Source organism: Trichosurus vulpecula, chromosome 4 (assembly GCF_011100635.1).
Source record: "Trichosurus vulpecula isolate mTriVul1 chromosome 4, mTriVul1.pri, whole genome shotgun sequence".
Taxonomy (NCBI): Eukaryota; Metazoa; Chordata; class Mammalia; order Diprotodontia; family Phalangeridae; genus Trichosurus; species Trichosurus vulpecula.
Genome location: NC_050576.1, coordinates 429224720 through 429251536, shown reverse-complemented (window position 1 = coordinate 429251536; position 26817 = coordinate 429224720). Strand labels below are relative to the sequence as shown.

Genomic DNA, 26817 nt, shown 5'->3' with positions numbered 1-26817 from the left:
CATTAACTAATTTACTCATTTACTAATGAGTGTAACGAAAGGGAGCTCAGAGATATGAGAGCCATATGTTAATTGTTGCAAGTGACAGTGAGTGTCCCTTGCTTGTGCCTCCAAGTACAGCCCTCTTTTCCTAGCTTCGACATGGCAATGTTTCTGCTTCTCTGCATATGGACATATCCTGAAAAGAATAGACATTTCTTCCTTTCACTTCTCAACATCCACAAGAAACTTATAGGTATCCAGATCCCCCTTGGAGTGCAATGACATCAAGGTTTTCTATTGCTAAAGGACATATCACCCCAAACCCACCTAAGAACATCTGTAGCTGCGTGTCCTAATTTTTCATATCCTCATCACCGAGGTTCATTGGCTTCCAGTGGTTGCCTGTTCTAGAATTACATGACTCCTTGTTATTTCTCTGATGCCCTTTTGCTCACTTCTGAGGATGATATGTTATTAATCAGCCTTTTTAATATAAAATCTCCTTTTAAAATTGCTCAGTGAATAAAATAGCAATCTTTTCTTCAAGACAAAAGGCAAACAAAAATAATCAAAGCCAGATTCCTTTAAATTTTCCTCATAAATCCATTTGTCTCTGTATCTTTGTTTTTTTAATCAGCAGAGTTCCAGGCACCATTCCTTTTTCGGAAAAGTGCCTGGTACTTTGTAGGCACCTAATAAACATTTGTTGATTAACTGAAGTTGTCATCTCACCACTCATAGTTTTGAGCCACTGAAATTGGATTATAAACCTAGAAATTGAAAACCTGGATTTGACAACATACAGCAGGGTAGGGATGGCCATGAGCAAATTCTTCTTTGCTGTTTGTCATATCCTGGAAATTTAATAATGTTTTTCTCTGTGACTGTTCTCAGTGTGTCTCTTCTGAGCCAGCCCATACTGTGTGTTGTATTGGTTGTTTCTGATCAGAGTTTTTGGTGAGGGGAAACAGGTATGTTAAGAAACTTAGATCATTTGCCACTTTTGAATAAAGAGCCAGGCACCAGCTGAGTTCTTAGAGTTCCTCATCATGTTTTGTCTGATCCATTCTAATAGCATTCTAGTTGGTCTCCCAGCCTTCAACCTCTCCTCTGTCCAGTCTATCCCCCACACAGCTGCCTTCCTAGGGTTGTTGTGAGGCTCAAATGAGATAATAATTGTAAAGCACGTAGCCCAGTACCTGGCACAGAGAAAGCACTGTATAAGCCGCCTTCTTCTTTTTTTCCTCCTCCTCGTCCTCCACCACCACCACCACTACTGGTCTAATCATGCCACTCTCCTGTCACAGCAGGTTTAGTGCTGATGTTCTTACCCCATCTTCCATGAACTTTTAAACAGAGATATTAATAACTATATTTCAATATAATTGGTTTCCTTTGTAATCCTATGTGTTTTATTTCATGCATTTAAAAGCATTGTTCTGATAATAAATACAACAAATTAATGATCACTAGATTGTGCATAGAGAAGCTTAAGGTTTGTAAATTTATCTCATTTTATTATTTAGCACGTAGCATAGTGCCTGGAGCATAGTAGGCACTTACTAAATGGTTATTTTCCATTGGCTTTTCTCAGAAAAACTTTGGAAGGTAGGTGCTATTATGATCCCTGTTGTACAGATGAAGAAACTGAGGCAAAAAGAAGTGAATGACTTGCCGAGGTTCACACAGCTATTAAGGGTGTGAGGCCTGATTTGAACTCGGGTCTCTTTGCCCCGGGCTGAGCGCTCTAACTAAGCACTGGAGCTTCTTCAATTTTGCCAGGATGACAGCAAGGTCCACGATATGCAAAAATGGTTATGTCATCTCAAGTGGTTCTTGATTGCTTCCAGCATCAGATGGAAAGTCCTCTATTTGGCCTTTAAAACCCTTCACAAGCCAGAGCCAATGTACCTCTTCAAGCTTATTAAATATGACTCAGCTTCATGCATTCTTCGGTCCAGCCCAGCTGACCCTCTTACCGTTTGTCAAATGCAGCACTCTCTATCCCATCTCCACTCCTTGTCACCCACCTAGAGTGGCATCTTCCCTCAGTGCCCTGGTTTTCTTTAACACTGCATTAAAGCCTGGGCTCTCCATGAAGCCTTTCAGGATCCACTTCACGGTTCACGTCTCCTTCCGAAAATCACACCCATCTGCGTCTGTCTTCTATGTCCTTATTTGTGGATGTCTTTTCCCTCCCTATGCAATGTGAGCTCTTGGAACACAGGGACTTTTCCCATTATTTTCCTTTATTATCTCAAAGATCTAGCACAGCTTCATAAATCCTGATGGAGTGATCGCTCCTGCAAATACCCAGTTTGACAAACATATAAGCAGATTACTGGTTTTGGTTTGAATTCTTCAAGGTAATCAAGCTATCCAATGGAATTTTTTAAATTGCTTAACTGAGTTTTGCTTTTTAAACTCTATTGATCCTGCCTGTTGGTCAGACTGGCTTGTAGATACTTGCTGGGAAGTAGCTTGAGGTTCTCTGTCAGGTCTGCTCTTCGTAGGAGGTATGCTGAAGTCTGTTTGACTGTCTGGGCTCTTCAGTCTTTGGGGTGTTTTCTGACTGTCTAGACCACATACTGAATTTTGCTGTTTTCACATATTTTGCAAAGATGAGTTATTCTTCAAAGCCTCCTTGATGAATAGTTTGTTCATCTGCTTCTGACGACAGTACAACATTTCACTGCAATCACAAGCTCTGAATGTCTACCTCTGGAGACCAGATTTTGCATTTTGTTTAACATTTAATTGTTAGTGAATAATTTCCAAACTTTATTTTCTTTCACAAGAGAGAAATGGGATGAATGGTGTTCTCATTGGGAAATTCTAAGGCAGATTTCAAAATGTAATCATCTTGGGAGCATGATAGCTGTGTTTACTGCACTGCTTTAAATAATTGTGAATGTGAAACATGTAATTTGATCATTTCCCAAGCATTTTGGTGGTTCATTGGAAGTAGAGAAATGTAGTTTTTTGATCAATAGACATAAAAATAGCACTTATATAGCCCTTTTTCATAAATATTATCTCATTTTACCTTCACAGCAACCCTGGGAGGTGGGTGCTATTTTTATCTCCATTTCACAGGTGAGAAAACTGAGACAGACAAAGGGAGGTTAAGAGATGTTGACCAGTAGTATCTGAGGCTGGATTTGAACTCAGTTCTTTGATTCTGGGTCCAGTGTTCTAACTATGCCACCTAGCTGTCCCCAGTGTAACTGTTTCCAGTCTAATATGTTTTAATCCTTAAACATTTACTTCACAACCAGAGAGCAAGAAGTAGCACTTGGCAGGAAAGGTGGAGTAGAGGAGAAGTATTTAAAAGAGAAGATTTTGGTCTGACCTTAAAAAGCTAGGTATTGTGCCTCTGTGTGGTTCCTTTAAAGGGTGAGAGGATCTGTTGCTATTGGTGTTTTCTTCATGGAATGAAAGACTTTGCAGCAGCTGAATTTTTATCCACCTTCCTTCCTCCCTCCCTCCCTCCTTCCCTCCCTCTGTTCATCCTCCCTCCCATCTGTCCTTCCTTCTTCCTTCCTTCTTTCCTTCCTTCCTTCCTTCCTTTACTCCTTTCCTTCCTTCTCTCCTTCCCTCCCTCCCTTCCTTCCCGCCTTCATTCTGTCCTTCCCTTCCTTCCTTCCCTCCTTCCTTCCTTCCTTCCTTCCTTCCTTCCTTCCTTCCTTCCTTCCTTCCCTTCCTTCTCTCCTTCCCTCCCTCCCTTCCTTCCCACCTTCATTCTGTCCTTCCCTTCCTTCCTTCCTTCCTTCCTTCCTTCCTTCCTTCCCTCCTTCCCTCCCTCCCTTCTTTCCTCCCTTCTTTCCTCCTCTTCTTTCTTTTCCTTCTCATACAACACCTATAGTTTTATTTGTGTAGGGAGCTCCTGGGGTACCAATCTCCCTTTCATAATTCAGTTCAGTAGCTGCTTCTTTTCCTGACTGTCTTAGGGAGGTACCGAGGGATTCTAAGAAGGTAAATGACTTACCCAGGGTTATGCAGCCACAAGTGTCAGCAACTGGGAGAAATTGAACATGGGTCTTATTCATTCATTCATGCAATCAACCTGTCAGTCAGTCAATAAGAATTTGTTAAGGACCCACTGTGTGCCAAGCACTGCTCTATGCACTGGGGTTACAAACAAAATGAATCAAATGCTCCCCTTTGGTAGGCACTGGTTCTGAGGTCGGGTCTTTAGCCCCTCTACCTTTCTATCTCTTTATTTCTTCCTTAATCCCAGGCATGAGAATCTCAAATTTTAATGCCACTGAGATTTCCAGAACGGTTTTGGTCACAAGTCAGCAAACATTAAGTGCTTACTGCATAGTGGGCAGTGTGAGGAAGGCAAACACAGTCCCTGCTCTCAGGAAGTTCTAGTCTGATGGTGTAGGTAACATCCTAACAGCTATGTACAAACAATATACATACAGCTTAAATCAAGCATAATCAACAGAAGGAAGGGGCTTTTATGCCGTCATTTTCAGTGAAATGCTCAAACTTAAGAATGTTGATCTCCATTTTACCATTCTCCAGTTTTGGGATTTTTCCCCCATCCCTAGAATTCTCTCATCTCCTCACTTACTGTATGGAACCTGATATTTCTTGTGACAATTTGTTGAGATTTTTCTGTGGATTTCTATTTTACTTTAGGGAAAGGTGGACAGGGCCAGCCCAGTTGGGGGCTAACTCCTACCCGCCTTACTATAATTCAGCATGGCTCAGCAATGAGGGGAGCTCTTCCTTCCTTCCTCCAATCCTTTGAAGTTATCAAGCTCAGCTTCTGACAACTAGTAGCCAAGGACGCATTTCCTTTGAAGCTGAGATGCACTAGGGATAGACGCCCGGACTGATAAAACTCTCACAACATAATGCAGAGCGGGTCTTGCCAATTTGCATTCAGTTTGACAGAGAGCCAAGACAGCCAGAGGGGAATGCAGACAAGCTAAATTTCTCCTCTCCCGGCTGCTGGGCCTTCTTTAGAGGAGAACACAGGTCACTACATCTTGTGCGTTTCATTGCTCATGCTGATGTATTTGGTGGAAGATCAAAAATAGTTGTTCCTATCTATTTTCATAATCATAGAGTAATCCAAATATTTACTTAACTTTCCATTTGGAAAAGAAAAGATCCTTTGCCATTTGTACCATAGGTTTTTAAGCTGCCGGAATAGTATTCCTCGAATCATTTCTGATTTATCTCACTTAGCTTACCTGAGAAGCCATTTCACGTTTAGTTACCCATGAACACAAACATGGATTTAACCATCCATTTTCAATCGAAATCTGATCCAAAGTGTTTCTATACTTTCATGCTGGTCTTCTCACCTCTTGTTTCACTTGTGATATTTTAAAGTCATATGAAAGATTATTTTAAAATGTTTCAGACGCTTAATATTCGTATGTGTCAAAGCACCTTCCTCTGGTCAAATATACAATATCTTTTTTATGATTGGCTTTGTCTCTGGTTTTAGGTCATAGTTCTTGATTTTGAATGAGTTGCTCCTTCTCTAATTATGTAGCCTTATCTTATTTTTTGAGTGATAGTCTTTTATTTAGTCAAAATATCTGATGTTTCTTTCTTTAGGAATGTAAGCCAGCATCCAAGTCTACGACTTTTCATGTTTCTCTGTCTCCTCCCCCACTGCTTCTGGAAGATGCATCCTTTGCTTTTCTTCTGGGTTTTTTTCTTTTCTTTTTTTTTGAGATCACTGTTTTTCCTCTTGACTGATGAGTTTTTCTTATTACTCCTTAGAAATTGGCCTGATGAACTTGTTCTTTGCTGTTTTTGTCTTTGTCAGGGTCATTTCAAAGAGTTTGCCTAATTCCAACTTTGGCAAATGGCCTGTTATTAGAAATAGAATAATACAGATTTTTTTTTGCCCAGAGTTTTGGAGGGAGTGAGGATTGGGAGAGATTTATGATTTTACTGGGTTCTCCAAATAGTAACCCAGAGTTACTTACTTTTGGAACTCGGAGTGGTAGCCCTGGTTGCTGGTCCAGCCAGCACTTGATTCATTGGCTTCTGCTTTCTCCCTGCTGTTCGTTCCATCGATTATTGCCTGTTCTGTTGTGCTGTGTATTGATCTAGTATGTCTTAAATAACTGAACTATATAATTTTATCATTAAGGAGGCTCAGAGTGCTGATAGATAGAGCTTCCTATACTTTTAATTGAATTAGTTATGTCAGCCTTTTGGCACATTGCAAAGCAGTTAGAGGAGAGAAGTCAGCATGGAGCACTCCTGCGTGGGGGAGGGGAAGGTCTGTCAAACGTGCCTCTGGCTTTTACGTAGCAGCCAAAAGCAATGCAGTGAGACCTTCCTGGATGGAAGCAGGTAGTTGTTATTTAGGCAGCAGGAAAGCCAGACCTGGGATTTTTGCCATCTTTCTACAGATAAATCCAAGAAAGAAAGTCCCTTTAGCTGCCCCCTCGGCAATTAAGAACATCCCTTCTTTGAGAGGGACTGTCTTTATCGAAGTTGCCCAATTTGTTTTCCTGTCTGTGACTAGACATTGTAGAAATAACAAGATTGCTATAGATGAGGGAGATGTAAGAAATGGGGACTGAAGAGATTGATTTTCTCTTTTGCTTTCTTTTAGCTCTTTGCAAAAATTGGTGGGCAGGAGCTTGTCATGGTCTTTTGGAGACAGATGATTGATCCCTCCCCCTTAAATAGATTCTATTTTTCCTTTAATTGTTAGCCATTCATCCATTCTATGAACATTAAAAAAAAATCTCTTTGAGTTGAACTCATGGCTCATCGGTCCTCCTAATGAATGCTACCATGTGTCTCATTGACCTCACGGCTCCCACCCATGGAAAAGTTTTCATTTCTCAACAGCTCCACAGTGGAAGCCAAACCAGTGGCATTAAGTTAAAGGAAAGCTTTCCAGCTGACATAGATAACATCAATACTTTAAACAAAACAGTAAAGATTAAACAAAATTTCTTTAGTCAGTGGTGGTAAAGGGAAAGTGTTGAAATATGAAAATGTAAACAACAGGCATCATAAAAGTTTTATTTACCCCAAAGTGTTGACAAAATTTAGAGAAGAGTCTTTTTCAGTGACTATAAGGTGCTTTTGTTTTTTCTAAACCATATTTGTTCCAAAAACCCAATAATCAAGGAATGCAATTGATTTCTATTTCTTGATGGGCTGTGTATCCCTAGCACATATTTGCCTAGCACATAGTAGGAACTTAATAAAGGTTTGTTAAATTAAATTCATAGAGAAGTAAATAAAGTTCAGTATCTTTCCCCCAAATAACTACTGTAATGACTCTTCATTAATTTTTTGCTTTGATACTTTGCAATGAAAATGTAATCCAGGGCTGAGGTGACTTAATTTAACACCATCCTTTTTGGACTCTTTTTTTGATAGTAAAAAGTAGAGATAATAAATGGATGAACGAATGAAGGAAAAATAATATATGAAGGGCTTCTGAAGGTGCTAAGCTTAGAGGGTCCAATTTTTCTTTAAAGGAGAAGATCTCTGCTCTCTAGTTGTTGACATGAAGAGACTATAAATATGGGTGAGTGGTGGCCAAAGAAAGGAGTTTGATGAGTCATAGGGATAATGAGTTCATCTGTCGAGTAGTCATTTGACCATTCTCTTTCCAATATCAGCATTTTTTTATTTGATTATTGTGCCCAGAAGAGGTGGAACATGGTGAGGTACACCTATGATGGCAGGAAGATGGCAACATACTTGTGGAATTTAATGTATAATTTGGTCTTGAGTTGGCTAGATATCGTAGGCTACAGTTGCCATTGAACGCTGTTCTGGCTCCAGATGAAGTTTCCAAGCACAGTAGGTTAATTTTTATTGCAATTGTTCTTACATATTGGAAGTCTGGTGAGAATGGTTAGGGAGGTGCCATGTTTTACATGGCAGCAGGGCAGGGGAAATGGCAAGACTGCATGCCCAGATGGATAGATGGGACGTGAACCATATGATGAAGAGTTGGTGGGAAACCTCCAATTTGAAAATATGGCAGCTCAGTGTTTAAGTTACAGGGTGGATGAGGGACGGAATTAATGGGACCGGTTTGCAGGAGTGCCTGTGAAAACAGAACGTTTCATTTGTCAGATAATCACAGAAACATCATCTCCTCAAAACTATCTCCTGTGTTTTCAGGTAGTGAGTCAACAATATTTACTGAGTGTTCAGTTTATACAGAGCTGCCTCACAAGTCCTGCTGAGAAAGCAACCTAAAGATTTAGAAGATGATCATCTGCATTGCTTTGCAAAAAAGAAGGTCTTTTTTAGACTTCAATTCTCTGATTTGTCAAAAAATATTACTCTTTTTTCCCTCGAGTTTCCAATTCCAACTACTGTTGAATTAAACACTTACCACCTTCTCTAGTTCTAGATTCAGATTGCTAGGTCATACTGTTGTTCATCGTGAGTGTTTATTTCATGCTCACCTCTTTTCCTAGGAGGGTTAGCATCCTCTAGGAAGCTTCCTGGGTCATAGATGCTGGCTTTAATGAAGTTATTTACAATGCTAACAGGGAAACAACAACTCTTTCCTCAGCATAGTCATTTCTTGTGAATCTGCCGAGATAGGATAGGACAGCTTTCTGCCTTTCCTCTAGGATCCCATAAGCAAAAAGAGCTTTTTTTCTCTACGAGCATTTTCTGGATACTTTAAAAAAGCAACTTCATGCTCATTAATAGCGAGATGGCTCTTTTCCATCTTTTGCATTTCTTCTATTTTGTTCACATTCCACGTTGTCTCTTAATTATAAGAAACCAGCTGTTCTATAGGTCAAGAATATGCTGAGTTCTTTTTTCGTCTGTCAAATAAATGGGCTTGGGAATGTTTAGCTCTTAAAACACAAGTACTATGTGAAGTATATCTGAGATTGGGCCTTTTCAAAAGAAACTATTTTAATATGTGATCCATCACTGTTTGCATGTAGGACTGGTTGAGCAGCCTCAAGTTATGAAGCTATTGGACGCTATAAAAAGATTTTACATTTGAGAATTCAGATGGACCTTTTACGTAACTCATTTGGTCCTCATAAAATATGTATAATTTAAAGTTTCTGTATAAGTATTTTTGACTCTTTCACACATGGAGGTCAACTGCTGTGTTTGCTTAGTATTTGTAAGTGGCATCTTTTTAGTTTTTGAATTCTAAAGTTCGGACATATGAAACTCCTCTTGCAGCAAAATGATACACTTTGGGGGATGCCCCTTCTGTGGCATCAGAACTGTCAGTTTGTTCTGTGGATTTTTATTTATAAACCATTGATCCATAAAAAAATCCAAGAAGCATGAAGTCCATTGACCTTAGGAGATCAGGAACAGGTTGTTATATTATTCCAGGAAACAGTAGGGATTGACAGTCAACATTTGCCTGCAGGATCTTTTGCCTTCCTGACCTAGTCAAGCAATTTTCCAGACTGTTTAACAGTACAAAGGCAAGAGCTTTTAAGGCAGTCCTTCTCACTATTAGCTGAAAAATATTTTTGTTAGGAACTCCTCTACAGAAAAAACAAGTCACTTGGGGCAGAAAATGATTAGTCATAGTGATTCTAAAAGGATGTGTAAACTTCACAGGCAAACTTCTAAAAGAGGGTCCTCATCTATCTCATAGTTCTGTGGAACATCTTCGGGTGGTAAGAAATTCCCCAGCTGTAGACAGTTTTCGTTCAGCTCTTCAAGCAAATGCCTTTTAGGTTTCCTTTCCTCAAGCTTTGTTTTATTCTGGCAGAAGAAAATGTGGTGGATACCAAGAGCATCTTCCAGGTAGTATTATTCTGAGAGACCAACTGAAGGTTACCTTTTCCTCCTCATGTGCTTCAAAGCCTAATTTGAATGAGAAGGACTTGCATGATTGACTAAACATCACCTGGGGGGTTTTCATCACTCCATTAGAACTGGCTTGAAAAGATCCATTGCCTGCCAGATATTATTTACTCCATAACCCTGTGCTTAGGGTATGTATTCATGATAGCTTTGACTCCTTGGCCTATTATTGTATGACACAAATATTTGAAGGAATAGGCTGGAAATCTCCTTTCTAAGCCATGACTAGTTCTGGGGTCAGTCAGAATTATGGAAGCAAGATCAATATTTAATTTTTTAAAAGATCATTTCTGGACATTCACCTATTGAAATGCTAGAAGGATGGACTTAATCTAATAAGATAAAATCTAAGAGTTATAAATGTAGAAGTCTTACAATTAATTAGTCTCAAAAAAATCCTTCACAACTGCAACTTGGAGGACAGGTACATTGATAGTAAAACTCCAGGGACTTAATGGGCTGCAAATTCAATAGGCACCAAAAGTCTGATGTGGCAGCTAGGTTGAGATGGTATATGGAAAGCATTTAAAAACCTTAAAAATGTCAGCTATTTTCCTTAATATTTGGAAAGCTGACATGATTGTAGGCTGTATTCATAGAGTCAGTATGTCCTAAATGAGAATGGTCATAGATACTTTGTTCTTTGCCTCCAATCATACCACCTTTTGAATATATATGTGTACATACCTGTATATGTATTATGTACATAAATGCCTACATGTTTGTGTGCATGTGTATATTTCAATTTTGAGTGCCGAGTTTTAGGAGGGATATTAACAAATTGAAAGACAACCTAAGGAACAACACCAGGATGGTGAGAAAACTGGAGACCAGATCATGGGAACATGGGCAAAAGGACCTAGGGATAGTGCTAGATTTACCCCTAAGAGACTTGTAAGGCATGACTGCCATCTTCAAGTGTTTGAAGAGCTGTCTGGAGGAGGTATGATTAGCCTTGTTCTTGATTGGCCCCAGAGGGCAGTACAAGAGGCTGCACATCGAAGTTGCAGGGAGGCAGATATTGGCTTGATGTGAGGAAAATCTTATTAATATTTAGACCTGTGCTTCAGGAGGTGATGAATTCTGTCTCAGTAGAAGTCACCATATTGAGGGTCAATAATCGCTTTTTTGGGATGTTGCAGACTCGATAGATTTCTACTCATGTAAAAACTGTGCTAGGTGGTATCTGAGGCCCCTTCCAACTTTGAATTTCTGTGCTTCATAGTTAACTCTATGGAGACCTCATTCTGTTATTGAGTAATGCTGCTAATACTTGTTTTCACCTGCAATATTTTCAAAAAAGTCTCTACTCTTTTCGTTTTGAGAGGTGGAACATTCTTATCAGTTTCCGAGTTGGCCAATAGCATTTTCTTGAGTCATAGTTGTAGACACTGTGAGATGGAACGGCCCTTCGCAGTCATCTTGTCCGGTGCCCTCAGAGGACACTGAAGTCTAGGCAAGTTCTGTGAAATGCCCTAAGGTCACTCCTTTTTGCTTTAATCGTGAAATACATTTTCTTCATTGATAAGATGAGGGCCCAGATGGTCTTTGAACTCCTTTCTATCTTTCCATCTCCATTAGTTTGTGTCCTAAGATATATTTTAAAAATATAATTATAGGAGTCTGTAGTGTAACACGTTCTACTTCTCTTTCGAACCTAACCCCATTAATATTGAATATTTAGCAAATGGCCTGATTGACTGAATTGAATTCCTTAAAACCATATTCCAACTCAGGTTCTCTAGATTTCTTTCTTTGTTAATATTTTGCTTTAGTTATCAGGGGACACTAAACAGGTTGAAGTCATTCCACATGTATCTGTTGTACCCTTCTAGAAAGAGTTATTGAGGCATTGACATCTTTTAGCCAATCCAAAAGAATGTTGAGCAGTCACAGAACTCTGAAAATGCTTTGAAACGCATGGTGGACAGCTAAACCCATAGTATGCTGAACCTGAAGGGGCCTTCGAAATTGTCCAGTCTTAACGCCCAGGTAGTAGCTCAGTACAGTAACCAGAGCACCGGATGTGGAGTCAGGAAGACCCAGGTTCTAATCCTACCTCAGAGAGGAAAGTCACTTACTTAGCTTCACTCTGTGCTGCGTTTTCCTCATCTCTAAACTGAGGGAGTTGAACTAGAGAATCTCTAAGGCCCCTTCATGTTCTAAAGCTATGCATTCTCATTTTAGGATATGGATGCCTAGATAGGGAATGTGACTTGCCCAAAGCCGCATAGAAAGGCAATATCAGAATCCCTTGCTTCCTAATTCAATGCTCACTTGATTGATTGAACATTAAGATGCACTAATTCCTGGCTAATTGGATGATGGTGTGCTGTGCTGAATGTAGTTTACTCATTCGATCTGATAATCGAGGCCAGAACCCATGGGCTTTTCAGTTGACCTTCAGATATGCTTCTTGTCATGTAACAGATAAAATGGAAAACTTTGGATCAGCACCACAGCACTAATTATGGAAGGTTGTTTGGGGAGCTCTTTTGGTTAGTTGGTTGGTTGGTTGGTTGGTTTTGGTATAGATGCCCAGCTTCCTTAGTGCAGCGAAATCCCATTATGGGAAATCCTTGTGCCCATTGGAATTAGCAACTCACTTTTTAGTTACAGTGTTCAGTTTTTTCAAAGGTGGGAGACTACAGGTTTGGGACATTGCATATGCTCTCGAGATCCGTTCAATGTGTTGATTAGTTTTTTCCGAATTAATATTTTTTCTTTTTTCTGTTCTTCTTTAGTTGTAAGGGATAGGTCCTTGGATAGGAGTGATGGTATATGTTCAAAAATTACAGTGACATAAAAGACATTATGCTAACTAAAATATTTATTGTCTTAGAGAATTGCCTGAGGTTTATGAAAGATTAAGTCACTTACTTGCCTGGCTGGTTCGTCAGAGGTAGGAACTGAACCCAGATCATGACTCTAAGCTTGGACCTCACTCCACTATGGCATGTTACTCCTCAGGTTTTCTTAACAGCACACAGTTTTTATGACCTGGCCAGCCTAGTTAAATTCCTCTGACCCCATGGTAGCCTTCCTGACATTATGGCTCTGGAGCACTGCCATATTTGGAATTCTACCATGGTGTGTGGGAATTATCTTGTGTGGGCAGCACATGAGAAATTTACCAATTGTTCTACCTCGATGTCTGCCCGTAGTTAATGCCATATCAGAAGACAACAAAATGATGTTTCCAGTGGCTTAATTCATTTTTATTTTGGTCAGGTTAGTTACTCGGTGCCCATTATAAGTGCTTTATTGGAGAAGCAGCTAGCTTTAACCAAGAGGAATATTATTATTATATTAGTAGATGATACTACCAGATAACAGTGTTTTTCAGGGATTCTACTGAGAATATGGAGAGGGATATTAATTAGCCTTTGGTATTTGTTATGAGAGATAAGCTCTTGGGAGGTAGATAAAACCTGCCGTGATTGTATTTGTTATCGTTACAGTAGTAATAACCACAAGAAAAACAAGAGGAACTTGGGCTCTTTGTAGGGAATTTCCCTTACCCCCCTCACCCATCACTGTTTAGTTTCTCAAAGCTCAGCACATTCTGATTTCAGTAGCAATCTGAGGTTTGTCTCTGTAAGTGGAGTTGCTTCTAAAGTTGCTAAAACAAATAATACCTAAATCCTTGCCCTCAGGCTTTAAAAAAAAAAAACCTAATCAGAGATCTGGAAAAGAAACCCCTTAGATCATGTAAAATACTACCCTCCTGACATCACGAATTAGTACTAGGGACCTCAATAAGGCAATGCTTGGTTGGAATCACATCTATCCACTCTGGATAGGACCATCTTCAGAGAGATCAGACACTAAGCACTTTGATCTCATCTCGTGCTAGAGCAGACTAATTAGAGAGCCGGTAACCAAGCCTCTGCCACTCACTTCAGCATTATGAACCAGTGTTCAATGAGCCATCCTGGCTGATATCTGCCAACAGTTTGTAACAGCCTTCTGCTCCACGAGGAAATCGGGCTATTGCGTTCCTTTTCAAATGTTCATGCTTTGTTAAGGATGAAATGGATTTCCAAGGAAGAGAGGGATTTAGCAGTAATCAGGAAGAAACTGCTGGCTGGGTGAACTCCCCTCAGGCCCACAGCCGCGGTTATTATCATCGTGATCAATGAGCCTCATTGCGAGGAAAATCCCAGAAGCCTGAAGTGTCCCCACCGAGGAACCGTTCACATCTTGTTCTCAACTGTTTTACTGGAAGACCAAGACTTCTATTTCACTGTCACCAAAACTTGCTTGTATATTAGGAAACATTGGCTGCAGATATCCGGCAGATAAAAAGCAGATGCCTCAGACGGGAGACTCGTCAGGGTTTGCTAGCCAGAGTGGTCTGGGAGCAGAGAAGCACAGACTTATTGTCGGGCACTCACTGTTCCCCTGCCCATTCTTGTGTATTCCTGGAAACCCTCTTAAAAAGTAGCCCATTTTCCAGCAGGTTACTCTTCCTCTCCGCAAAATGTTATAACAGACTCATTTTTGAACCAAGACACATCAAATAAGTCGCAGTTAGAAGCCATTAGTGACAGCAGAGAAACAACTAACATAATCTCCCTTAACAAGCATGGAATAAAGCCCCTACGGAGTTCTTGGGACTGAGGATTTAAAGACAGAGGAAAAAACAGTTCTTGTCCTCAAGGGGCTTGCCTTCAACAAGCAGGATTCAACAGCGATAAACCTCCCTAATCATAAGAAGGACAAAATTATGCACAAAATCATTAAAGTGAACACTGAGTCCCAGGAGTAGATCAGTTTAGCTGTAGCAAGATTTAGAGAGGAGAAAGGGTTTCGACAGAGGCTTCAGGTGGCCAATAAAAAATAAGTTTGCCTTATTAATAGGCGCCTTCACCTTATAGTGTCATTAACATTTTCTTTCCTACTGGATATCAGTCACCGTGGCATCGTGCTTGGGACCTGGACCTGTGATTTTTTTTTTTAGCATAGAAAACTCCTTGACTAAGAAGGTCCTACCAGGATAGGGACATACCTTCCCTGCAATTTCAAGTCTAAGAGAATTTGCCTAGAGCACTGACGAGCTGTGACTAAACAGAGTCCCCTAGCCTGTGTTTGTTAGAAGCAGGGCTGAAGTCCATGTCTCCCTGGCTTCGAGGCCATCTCTCTTTAGACTATTAAATGGAGGACAAAGCCGGGAGGCAGGAAGTCTTGAGTTCAAATCCTTCCTCAGACACTTAGTCCTGTTTGACCCTGGACAAATGATTTCCCTTCCTACTACATCAGTTTCTTCATTTGTAAAGTGGGAATCATCATGATGTCACTTGGGATGATAAATGAGACAGTACTGAAAGCTTGTGAAGTGCTTTTCACAGAGCCTGGAGCATAGTGCATGCTGTATAAATTCTAGCTATTTGCTGTTGTCATCATGACCATCATTAAAGGAATCCCTCAGAGTTAGTGAGAGTCCCGGGAAGGATTCAAACCCGGGTCTTCCTGAGGCCAGACCTGGCGCCCTCTCCACCACACCATATTGACTTTTAGATGTTCAGAAAGAACGTTTTTGCTTTTATTTAAAGAATAAATTCACACTGGATAGTGGTGAATACAGATATCAGCCACAGCTCCTCTTGAGCCTGATCCCAGCACCCATTGGCCATATACTTGTGTGTTTCCGCCTAAGAGAAACGCCCTGAACAGAACATCAAACAGTTTGTTTCATTTGGACACACATTTCTGTGCTTGTTGGAGACTTTGGGATTTTTTCTTAATCACATGCTCTTCGTGAGTCAGCCTTTCCTCCATAACTAGGGCAGGGAGCGACAATGGGGATATGCATGGTGAATTTGAGTGGCCGTGGCCCCAGGCAACATTCAGAAGTGGGGAAAGATTATTGTTGAGGCTCTCCCAGTATCTTCTCTCTTCCTTGGGTTTTAACTCCTTCAGCCCCACTCCTTGGAAGGAAAGCTGGTAGTTAAATGCCTTGACATCTTTTTGTTCAGGACTTTGGAAGGTTCGGGTGACAATGTGGGTTGTGCATCGAAGCAGACAAGATGTCAGTAGTTCTCAGTTCCCTGTCAATTATTTTAGTGAAAGTGGTGGGCCTTGGTATTTCCTTTCCTTTCCTTTTTTCATCAGTGCATTTTTTAATCATTATTTATTTATTTAATATTTTTAGTTTTCAGCATTAATTTTCACAAGAGTTTGAATTACAAATTTTCTCCCCATTTCTACCCTCCTCCCCACTCCAAGATGGCATATATTCTGATTTCCCCATTCCCCAGTCATCCCTCCCTTCTGTCACCCCACTCCCCCCACATTCCCTTTCCCATTACTTTCTTGTAGGGCAAGATAGATTTCTATGCCCCATTGCCTGTATATCTTATTTCCTAGTTGCATGCAAAACCTTTTTTTTGAACATCTGCTTTTAAAACTATGAGTTCAAAATTCTCTCCCCTCTTCCTTCCCTACCCACCCTCCCTAAGAAGGCAAGCAATTCAACATAGGCCACATGTGTGTCATTATGCAAAACCCTTCCACAATGTTGCGAAAGACTAACTATATTTTTCTCCTTCCTATCCTATCCCCCTTTAACCAATTTTCTCCCTTGACCCTGTCCCTTTTCAAAAGTGTTTGCTTTTGATTACTTCCTCCCCCTATCTGCCCTCCCTTCTATTGTCCCCCCTTTGTATCACCTTCCTGCTTCTTTCCTGTGGGGTAAGATACCCAATTGAGTGTATATGTTATTCCCTCCTCAGGTCAAATCTGATGAGAGCAAGATTCACTCATTCCCCCTCACCTGCACCCTCTTTCCTCTCAACAAAACTGCTTTTTCTTGCCACTTTTATGTGAGATAATTTACTCCATTCTATCTCTCTCTTTCTCTCTCATCCCTTAATTTGTTTTTATTTTTTTAGATATCATCCCTTCATATTCAACTCACCCTGTGCCCTCTGTCCATATATACATATATATATGCACACACACACATATATATACATATTTTATATATATATACATATATATACACATATATATACATATATATATATATATATACACATATATACATACAAACATATATATATTCCCTTCAGCTACCCCAATACTGATGTCTCATGAATTATAAACATCATCTTTCCATGTAGGAATATAAACAACTTTAGTAAGTCCCTTATGATTTCTCTTTCTTGTTTACCTTTTCATGCTTTTCTTGATTCTTGTGTTTGAAAGTCAAATTTTCTATTCAGTTCTGGTCTTTTCACTGAGAAAGCTTGAAAGTCCTCTATTTTATTGAAAATCCATATTTTGCCTTGGAGCATGATGCTCAGTTTTGCTGGGTAGGTGATTCTTGGTTTTAATCCTAGCTGCATTGACCTCCGGAATATCATATTCCAAGCCCTTTGATCCCTTAATGTACATGCTGCTAGATCTTGTATTATTCTGATTGTGTTCCCACAATACTCAAATTGTTTCTTTCTGGCTGCTTGCAGTATTTTCTCCTTTTTCTGGGAGCTCTGGAATTTGGTGACAATATTCCTAGGAATATTCTTTTTGGGATCTTTTTCAGGAGGTGATCAGTGGATTCTTTCAATTTCTATTTTACCCTTTTGCTCTAGAATATCAGGGCAGTTCTCATTGATAATTTCTTGAAAGATGATATCTAGGCTATTTTTTTTGATCATGGCTTTCAGGTAGTCCAATAATTTTTAAATTATCTCTCCTGAATCTAGCAGTGTGACCTCCAAAAAGTCACTACCCTATCACAGAACAGCCCGAATTTTAGAGTATGGAAAGATCCTTCAGTGGCTGTCCCAACCACGAAAAGAATCCTCTCTAAGACGTGCCCGAGGATAGTGGTCCAGCTTTTACCAGATGATGTTCACTCAGGGCAAAGCCTACTTTTTCCAGAGGCAGACTATTCCACTTTTGGACAGCTCTGATTTTTACACAGTGTTTTTTTTCCTTGTATCAAGCCTGAATTTTCTTTTTGGCAAATCATAAATCTCAGTTCTGCCCTCTGAGGGAAAATGGAACAAATGTTTTCCCTCTTCCACAGCACAACCCTTCAGATACTTGAATACAGATAGCATGTTCCCTTTGCTATGTCTCTTGGCCTCAGTTTCCCCATTTGTAAAATTAAGTTGGACAAGATGACTACTAAAGATCCTTACATGAGTAAATCTCTCATCCTATTACATGTGAACTCACAATCTTTCAGGCAAAAGATTGAATCAATGAAGAATTGTCACACCAAGCCAGACCGATTATATGTACAACATAGTACCCTTTTTTTGCATCAATGCCATGGATATGTTGGGGATTTTTCCCCCAGAAGCCATGATTTTACTCTCAGATATCACCTTCAAAAATTGAAGGATCTACCTCTAGCTTTCAAAATGCTTTTCCCTAATAAAGTTTTAGTATTTAGAAATAGAAGAAACTGAGGCCCAGGGAGGTTAAAAATTTTCTGATGATCACAAACCCATATGTTTAAGCCAAGCTTTCCAATTCCAAATCCAAAAATCTTCCTAGTAGGCTAACAAAGATCAATTACAACATTTCTGGCAAAATTGTTAGCAAAAGAGGGAAGTCCTTTTTTCCTTAGAAGAATTAAGAGGAAGAGGGGATACTGGGGGAAGCCCTACCTCTAAACAAGTCTCTTAAAAAAATCGACCAGCCTCAATCCATAAAATATTATGTTATTTTAATACAAGCAAATAATCTGAAATTATTTTGACTTTTAATTTTATGAAAAGTGACTGAGTGACTTCTTTCATAAGGAAATAGGCAAATAATGGCTGTCATTTTCATCATTCTTATTTTTGCTGTTTTTCTAAAATTATTTCTGATTTTTTCCCCCTTTAAAAATATTTGAGCTTTTTTTCTAGTCCCCTTATCCTCCAGGTTTAAATAATTTTAATATACTCCCCAAGTTCATTTGAAGAGAGTTAAAAGAAAATTTGAAACTAGAGCCAACACTTTGAAATCAGGGCATATTGCAGAAAAGGTTGAGTATTATATTGAAAAAATGTTTGTTTGCACATATAAATTATATATTCTTTCTAGAAGTCAACTTAAGGTGCATTTCAGTAAATAACAGTGGCATTGTAGGGAGAAAGAGACCTCTGAATAAGGGCCTATTTATTATGTTTTCTCTCCTGGAGCTCCTTATCAGGGAATGGAAATGCAGATTGTATTCTTCTACATGCAGTCCCAGATTTGGGGCCCAACTTGACTTGTTGGGTAACAAATGCATCCTTGAATCATTCCAGTGGAAAGAAGGTGTGGTATTTTGACTTGGCCTGATTGTACACTCTTAAGAGTGCAAGAAGTGAACTAAAAAAAGTTTGCAAATAAACACTGCCTGTTTTCAAACGCCGAAAATAGAAAAAAGTAATATAAATGAGTGAAGCGGAAGGAAAATTCCTAAAGAAGACGCTGAAAAGTCAATGTTGCTCAACCCCACAAGAATATCAGGGGAAAATCTGACCGAGTGGAATAACAGGAAGATTAGTCACTTCTGGAAGGCAAGAAACAAAAAAAAAAAGGAAGAAGTATTTAAAACAGGAATGTGGAATTGGAAGTGTGAGCGAGGAAAGAAAGAGATGAGCTAATAGGGTGAGCTGTTGCACGGGCCTAAAAACAGAATGTGACTGACCAGAGGAAACAGCAAAATAGAAAGTTTATGGAAGGAAGATCCAGAAAGAGAAGTAGAGGAAGCCTGTTATGGTGGATTAAGATGGGCCTGAAAAAATAAAGGACTGGCCTGTCCTCATTAACCCCAGGGATCTGCCTTGAGTAAAAACTGTCAAAACACAGAAAAGTGAAAATATTTCCCTCAAAACAAATTAAACCTTCAACTAGTCATATATGTTAGAAATTAAAGTGAGTGACTCAGACATCTTAAACTAGGTGTGAAGCACTGTGAGACACTGGAGCATGTCGGGATTGAACATTGTGATTCATGCATTTTCCTTTTGACTAAAGAGGACGACTCATCTTCCTTTCCCTTCCCTCTTCACCCTCTACTCCCACCTCCATTCTAATTAGTGTTTCCACAGATATGATTGTTTCCCTCTAGGCAATTCATAGAAAACTTGTAAGAGAAAAATCCCTAAATATTCCGGCAAAATATTAATGGAATTATATTTGTTCTTCCCCCTCCCCCATGTCTTTGTTTTGTTTTATTTTTCTTGGCAAGATCATTGGGGAGTTTTACTGAGCAAAAAAAAAAAAAAAATGTATGCCCAATGTGGTATGACCCACAGTGTATAGCAATATGAGAGACAGGTTGGTGTAGTGGAGAGAGGGCTGGGTTCGAGTCTTGCTACTTACATGTACTAGCTGTGTGTCCTTGGGTAAGTCGCTGATCTGAGAATTCACAGGCTACTCTCTAAAACTATCAATTGCAGAAGAGTTGTTTGCATGTCTTTCTGGAAGGAGTTTCTACATGCGAAATGGATAAAATCCTCTATTGCAGCTAATGGTAACCATCATGGATCATCAGATCATACATTTAGACCTGCAAGATGTTGGAGACCATCTAGGTAACCTCCCATTTTGGAGACGAAGAAACTGAGGCCCAGAGAAGATCAATACCTTCCCCAAGGTTGCAGAGGTCAATGACCAGAAGCTCCACCCTCTGACCCCCAAATGTAGGGGTCTTTCCTCTGGGCCACTGGGTTGGAGGAGGTCTAAACATGGGGACTCTTGATTTTCCTTCTCTTTATTAAAAAAAAAGAGGTTTGAAGCTCTGGTCATATTTCTTACAGAATTATTGAACAGGAGATATTTTCTCTCTGGTTCATACTTCTAAAATGGAGTTAATAATGGCTCCATGTATACATGAAACTGGACACTTCAGGGAAAAGCACTCTCAACACTGAATCAAACCATCTTGTTTGCTTCTATCTGCATCTACTTTGTTTATCACAGCACCTGGTTGAGAGGGTGCATAGTGAATCCTCAGAAAATGATTTTTAAAAATCTCTCTTTCCATCTATCCTGTCCTATCCTATCTATCCATCCATTCATCCATCCATCCATCCATCCCTCCATCCATCCATCCATCCATCCACCCAACGACCCACCCACCCATCCATCCATCCATCCATTCATCCATCTATCCTATCTACCCATCCATCCATCCATCCATCCATCCATCCATCCATCCATCTATCTATCAATCTATCTATCTATCTATCTATCTATCTATCTATCTATCTATCTATCTACTTACCTATCTATCTAGTTATCCATCTATCTCTGCTCTCAGAGAATCCTGATAACAGGTTTTGTTATTGGTAAGATGGGAGTAATCATCCCCATGTAACCTATATTTCAAGGTTATTATGAAGGTCAAATGAGATAAAACCCTCTGTAAATCTTAGATCATTCTTAAATGTCAGGAATTGTACAAGATTGTCCAGAACTTCTGTAAAACGACATCTATCATCTTTTCTACAAAGGTGGTGATAATAAATTCCACGTTCTTCTTGCTAACTCCAGACCACCAGGCATCTAAATCCAGCATCATTATGTATGTATCCTAGGAATGCCCTATGACTTGTAGTCGGGTCCTGACTCATTTCCTTGGACTTCAGTATAGCTATGGGACTTCCAAGCCCCAAGGTGGGCTTTGCAGATTAGGTCAAACAGAGAAAGCTCATGATGATTCCAGAAGTTTAGGCTTTCTTCCAAGCGGAAAAGGTGAGTAGATTTTGGCATTACCCGAATGACTTGGAGCTTAGCCAAGGCCTTAAATGGACTTACTTTCAGTTCCAACTAAGATCCCTTCTAGCCTTTGAAACAAGCTCGGTGGAGAGTCTGTAGGGCACTAGTGTCTCCAAACAGATTTCTTCATCCCCAAAGTATCTCAGTCTATATGCTTTCCATGCATTTCTCCTGGGGCATAGGACACTCCCTTCTAAGCCTAAGCAGCTAGGTGAAGTAGTAGATAAGATATTAGACTTGAGATCTGGAAGACTTGCCTTAAAACCCACCCTAAGAGACTTACTTCACTGTGAACCTGACCGGGGCACTTCGCATAATTTCTCTCAGTCTCAGTTTACCCATCCATAACATGGGTATTATAGTAATAATAACCCTTCCCAATGTTGTTAAGAGAATAAAATAAGATATTGTTTGTAAAGCAAATATTAGCTGCCATCAGTACTAGTATTATTGTGACTTTTAGGGAACACACATTGGATTCTATATTAAATATCTATTTAAGCATATTTCTTTAGTAGAGCATTTTCTGAGATCCTCAGTGGTCTGGTTTTGTTTTGTGGGCACCCTGAAAGCAGGAAGCCCAGAGTACCCTCAGCAAATGTGATTGTAAAATCCAAGTGACCAGTTAGATGCAAGGCTGCTGGAAGCATTATGGGGTCCTAGAACATGAATGGCAAGCATAGACTCATTGATAAAGAAATGAATATTGTATTAGTACTCTAGGAGGAATGCTCTCATTGCCATATGGTCTTTGTTCTTAGGGATCATGTAGGAAGAGGGATGGAGGTTGAATTTGTGATTTTCCTGATGTGGTAAATACTGTATGAGCAAAGTCCCTCTATCCATGTAGCTTGACACCTTCTCTGAAACACTCTCATGGAGACTGGCTGTCAGCACCAAGAGGTTAAGGATCATATTATACTTTCCCTTTATTTAGTCATTAAGTGAGCCAGCAAGTTGCACCAATCATTTTGTTCAGGCTGTCACCGTGGGCTTGGTCTTAACAGTCATGCTTAAACAAGTTTTCTTTTTTTCAGTGTTGGAAAGGGGTGGTTATCGGGTGTCACATCCTTCTTTAGAGACAGAACACATGCCTCAACCTTTTTGTTTACAATCAGATTTCCACTCCTTCCCATCAAAAGTAGAGGGAGAAATTCTTTGAATGCTTGCATCAGATTTAAACTCTGAGTTATGCAAATCATTTATCATTTAGGCTATCCTCAGCAAGGCAGACTCTGAGATATATGCAAATTAATATTGAAAGAGTGAGGTGAATACGTGAAGAATGCCACTTGCGACCACATTTTCCTCATAGTATGTGTACCTCACCTTTTCCATCTTGCTCATGAGGAGTCGCATCCCTCCATTGAAGAGATTGGATTTCCTTGATATTTATATGCTTTCCCCAATAGCCTCTTGATTGGTGAAGTGAGTCTGTTGATACCTCTCCAGTCATCTTGTTTTCTGATTGATGGTTTAGATTTAAAATTCTCTAGAGGTTTTTTGAACAAATATGCTTGTCTTTTTTTGGAAATGCATAATGTCACACAGTGAGTCAAGACAATGCCTTCTCAAAAACAGTTACCTTTTGCTCTGTTTTCCTGCCATATTCTTCTAGCTGCCCAGTGAATTCAGTGCCACGGACAAAAGACGTTTTAAACGGATAACATGAGAGTGGCAGCAAACTAGGAGCGAAGGAATCTTTGCCCAGTCCCTGTCTTCAAGTAAGATAAACATTCGGACGCTTGCTGCTAACCTATCTCCCAGGAGGGGCGAAGAGATGGCAACAATGAGTGTTTCTATCAAGTGCTTCTTTCCCAGAGAGACAGAGTAGCCGCCATGCCCTGAGAAAAGCGTTACAAACAATGAGTGCATTATCATGGTTGCCTCAATGGAAAGTGCTGCTTCTTTTTTCCATTAATAGGAAGTTACCGTTCCTTCTACTTGCATGCCAAAAAAAATCATGTTCTCCTTGCTGTTTCCTTCAAATAACTGAAACTTAAAACAAGCTCAGAATTTTCCTAGTAACAGTGTTTTTTTTATAGCAACGTACCTATCAGATTAACATGGGAGCAGATTTCCAGCATGATCAGGGAAAGGGAAGCACCTGTTTGGGGCTATTTTGGGAAATAGTACAAGGGAACATGTACAGCCTCTCTAGGTAAACAAGATTGCTTTGGCTAGCATCCCGCAAGAAGGTGGGTCTGAACAGTCTGCCCAAGCTACTGCTGCTGCTGCTGCTGCTTCTCCTTTTTCTGGCCAAGGGAAAGTGGCTGACCTGGCATATCCTTTACTCTTGGTACTGCAGCAGCCACTCAGGACATGGGTTGAGGGGCACCTTCTGGATCCTTAACATGGCACCCTGGCGAGAGGAAGCCGTATCTTGTATCTTGAAGATAAAGCATGGAGGTGGCTAAAAGGATGCTGGTGAGTGAATCAGGCACTGGTTGGGGAGTCAGTATGAAGACAGGTTGATGGGCCAGGGCTTTCAGTTGGTGGCTTTGAAAGGGACTCAAAAGTCGTTCAACATCTAGTCTTAGAGTAGAAAGATAATTTTGGTATATCGGACCATACTCTATTATGCTTGAATAATGTTACTCATAAATCAATGTCCTATAAAGCTCATGGCTGGGATGTTTCAGGGATCTAGAAGTGAAGGAGGTGAAGTGTCAATGTATAATTTCTAAGTGATTGTTGCATCTATGTGTTTTCTATTCACATTGTTCAGAGAAACAAAGAAAATATCGTGGCTTCTTATCAGGGCAATTCTTTGGGGAGCAAAAAAGAGAGAGGTGTTTTGCTTTTTTCCAGTATCACAAATTATGTCACTTTCATGGTACAAATAGGCTCCATTCTGCTGAAAAAGCTCGGGACAGTTGATGGATAGATTTAGTCGTTTTCAACTGAAGAAGAGTTCTCAAAGGAAGTGGATGAGGTGTTTGAGATGGGCCATTGAAATGAGTAGTGGGTTACTGTGTGCCATCAGTCTTCTAGCTAGCTTCTATGGCTATTAATTCAAGATATGGTTTTGGTTGTCATTGTTAGTCTTAGCAGATAATTAGCTATGTGCTTACTAAATCATGGGCTGTACATATTGGAAGTATCATAAGATTTAAAGATAAAGAAATCCTCAAGATCATCTAATACAATTCCATCACTTTAGAGACGAGAAAGCTGAGGCCTGGAATGAAGTAACTTTTCCAAGTCAACCCAAGTTTTGACTATCAGAGCTGGGAACTGAAGCCAGGTGTCTGGTTCCTGGCCCCTTGGTCCTTGCATCTCCATCACGCTCCATCTTGGACAATTGCTTCAGTTTCCCAAGCTGTACGATAAAGATCTCAGTTGACCTCTTCTGGCTCTAGCATTCTGTGATTTGTGACAAATCAATTAAGCCACAAGCATTTATTAATCACCTACTATGTGCCAAGTGCTCTGTTAGGGGCTGGCTACACAAATACAAAGAATGACACAATCCCCAGTGAGTTATATATGCAGCTACATCATCAAGTGAGACCAAGCACAGTTTCTATTTGGTCAGTCAAACATTTAGTCTAGCAGTTGGGGAGACGAGAGGAATAAATGGAGATTTGTGTGCTCTAGGATGCTGGAGTTTACAGAATTTTTGTTGTCATTTTATGAAGATGTGGATTGATGAGACCAGCCATTAGAAGGGGCCTCTTGCTCGCCATGGCACGTAAAGCATCCCTGAAACAAACTCCATATTGGACCAGCTTTAGATGTGGGCAGTTCTTTAGCACTGGTTGGAGGCACTATTGATTAGCTTAGCTTGTCTTCTATCAGAAATGCCTGACATACAGCACAGTAGTTAGTTTCCATTTTTAAGGGTGGTTTTTAGACGCTGTTGAAGAATCAGGCTGGTATTTGTTGTCATTTAGTATCTGCGCATGCATGTAAACCTTGTGGGAATTAATTTAATAAGAGTGCAGTGATTGAATGAGCATGCCAGATACCTCCATTTGTGAAATCATGGGAAGCCATTCTTCAGATTTTAGATGCCATGTGTCCTGGGTGATTAGTTAATTAACCCATTCTTTGCCACATAGTAATATTCTTCCTTCCCCTTTCCATCAATCTGCTGCTCAGTATATCTCACTGATTAAAGTGACTTTGTGATGTTTGATCATCATACAAGATTAGCATAGCCTATGTAAGAGTAAACTTAGAAATTGCTAGTTGGATGTGCCTTTAAATCAAACAAGATTCCTAGTACTGAATAGCTAGTTTCATTCTATTCCAAAGAACCGTCCGTGAAAGAATCAACTTCAGTATCTTTCATTTTTATATTTAATTTGGAACAAAACCACAGAATAAAACTTTGGTTTTGGGGGATCCTAAATCCAGACAGGAGAGACCTAAAAGGTAAGCTGGTCCAATCTCTTCATTTTATAGATGAGGAAACAATCTCAAATAATAGGGAGAGGATTTGAATTCATAGCCATTCTTCCTCTCATTTTACCAGATCATCAGGATTTGTATAGCCTAATTAAAAAAAATAGTCAATACTTCAAAACTCTTTCCCCATTTGAAATGATAGGTTGTCCCTTAGAAGGGGGAGCATAATAGCTTTGCTTGCTTAGAATTTAAATGGTTCTCAGTGTCTTTCTGAACCCAGTGGAGGTTTTGCCTGAAAACTGCCTCATTTGTAGACATCATGGTTTTGCATGGACAAAAGTGTCCCAGGTGGGTTCTTGAGTGCAGCTCTACGTGACTTTGAGGCCCACTCTCTATGGAAATGTACCAAATGTTGAGGGCAATATTGTCAGCAGGACCAGTGAGTGAGGTGTTTCAAACATATAGAGCCATCTTACTGTTGAGTTCGGAGAGTGAATTTTTGAACAGTGAAGAGGAGTTGAACCCACAAGGAAAACTGGCTAATTGGCGTTCCAAGTGAAGCCACATCCTAAGATAGCAGATTGTAGGTGTGACTAGTTTTTTCAAACATATTGACTGTCTCTCTCTCCCTTTTCCTCTACTTCTTACCTATTTCCCTCTGTCGCTCCACCCCTTTGTTTGGTGTTTCCTTCTCTGCTGAGCAATCTCTTCTTCCACATCTTTCTCTTCATTCCTCTCTATTGCTTCCTCTGACTCTGTGCCTCTTATCACCCCATAATTCACAACTGAAAAAAATTATAAAACACTTTTATTCTTACTGAGCAAAGCTTGATTAGAGAGTTCTGGTTTAGACCTGGAAGGGGTCCCAAAGGTCATCTGGCCCAACTATTTCATGTTCCGTGTAAGGAAACTGAGGTGTGAAGCTGGACAGGGTCTTATCCAAGTTCACGGTGG

General features: G+C 39.9%; 1 protein-coding gene across 23 annotated transcripts in view; it reads left to right on the top strand.

Annotated features, from left to right (window-relative positions):
- The window catches only part of MBNL1 (muscleblind like splicing regulator 1), a 257520-nt gene that overhangs the window by 97002 nt on the left and 133701 nt on the right, over positions 1 to 26817 (top strand). The window contains exons 1-2 of one of the 23 annotated variants that reach the window (XM_036755168.1): positions 23141 to 23234; positions 23819 to 23937. The exons of 21 other annotated variants lie outside the window; for them this stretch is intronic. In XM_036755168.1, the coding sequence (XP_036611063.1) occupies positions 23914 to 23937 (24 nt within the window). In that variant the 5' untranslated portion in view covers positions 23141 to 23234; positions 23819 to 23913. Of the gene's footprint in view, positions 1 to 23140; positions 23235 to 23818; positions 23938 to 26817 lie in introns of those variants that run through there. One more of the 23 variants, XM_036755171.1, reaches the window with a different exon arrangement.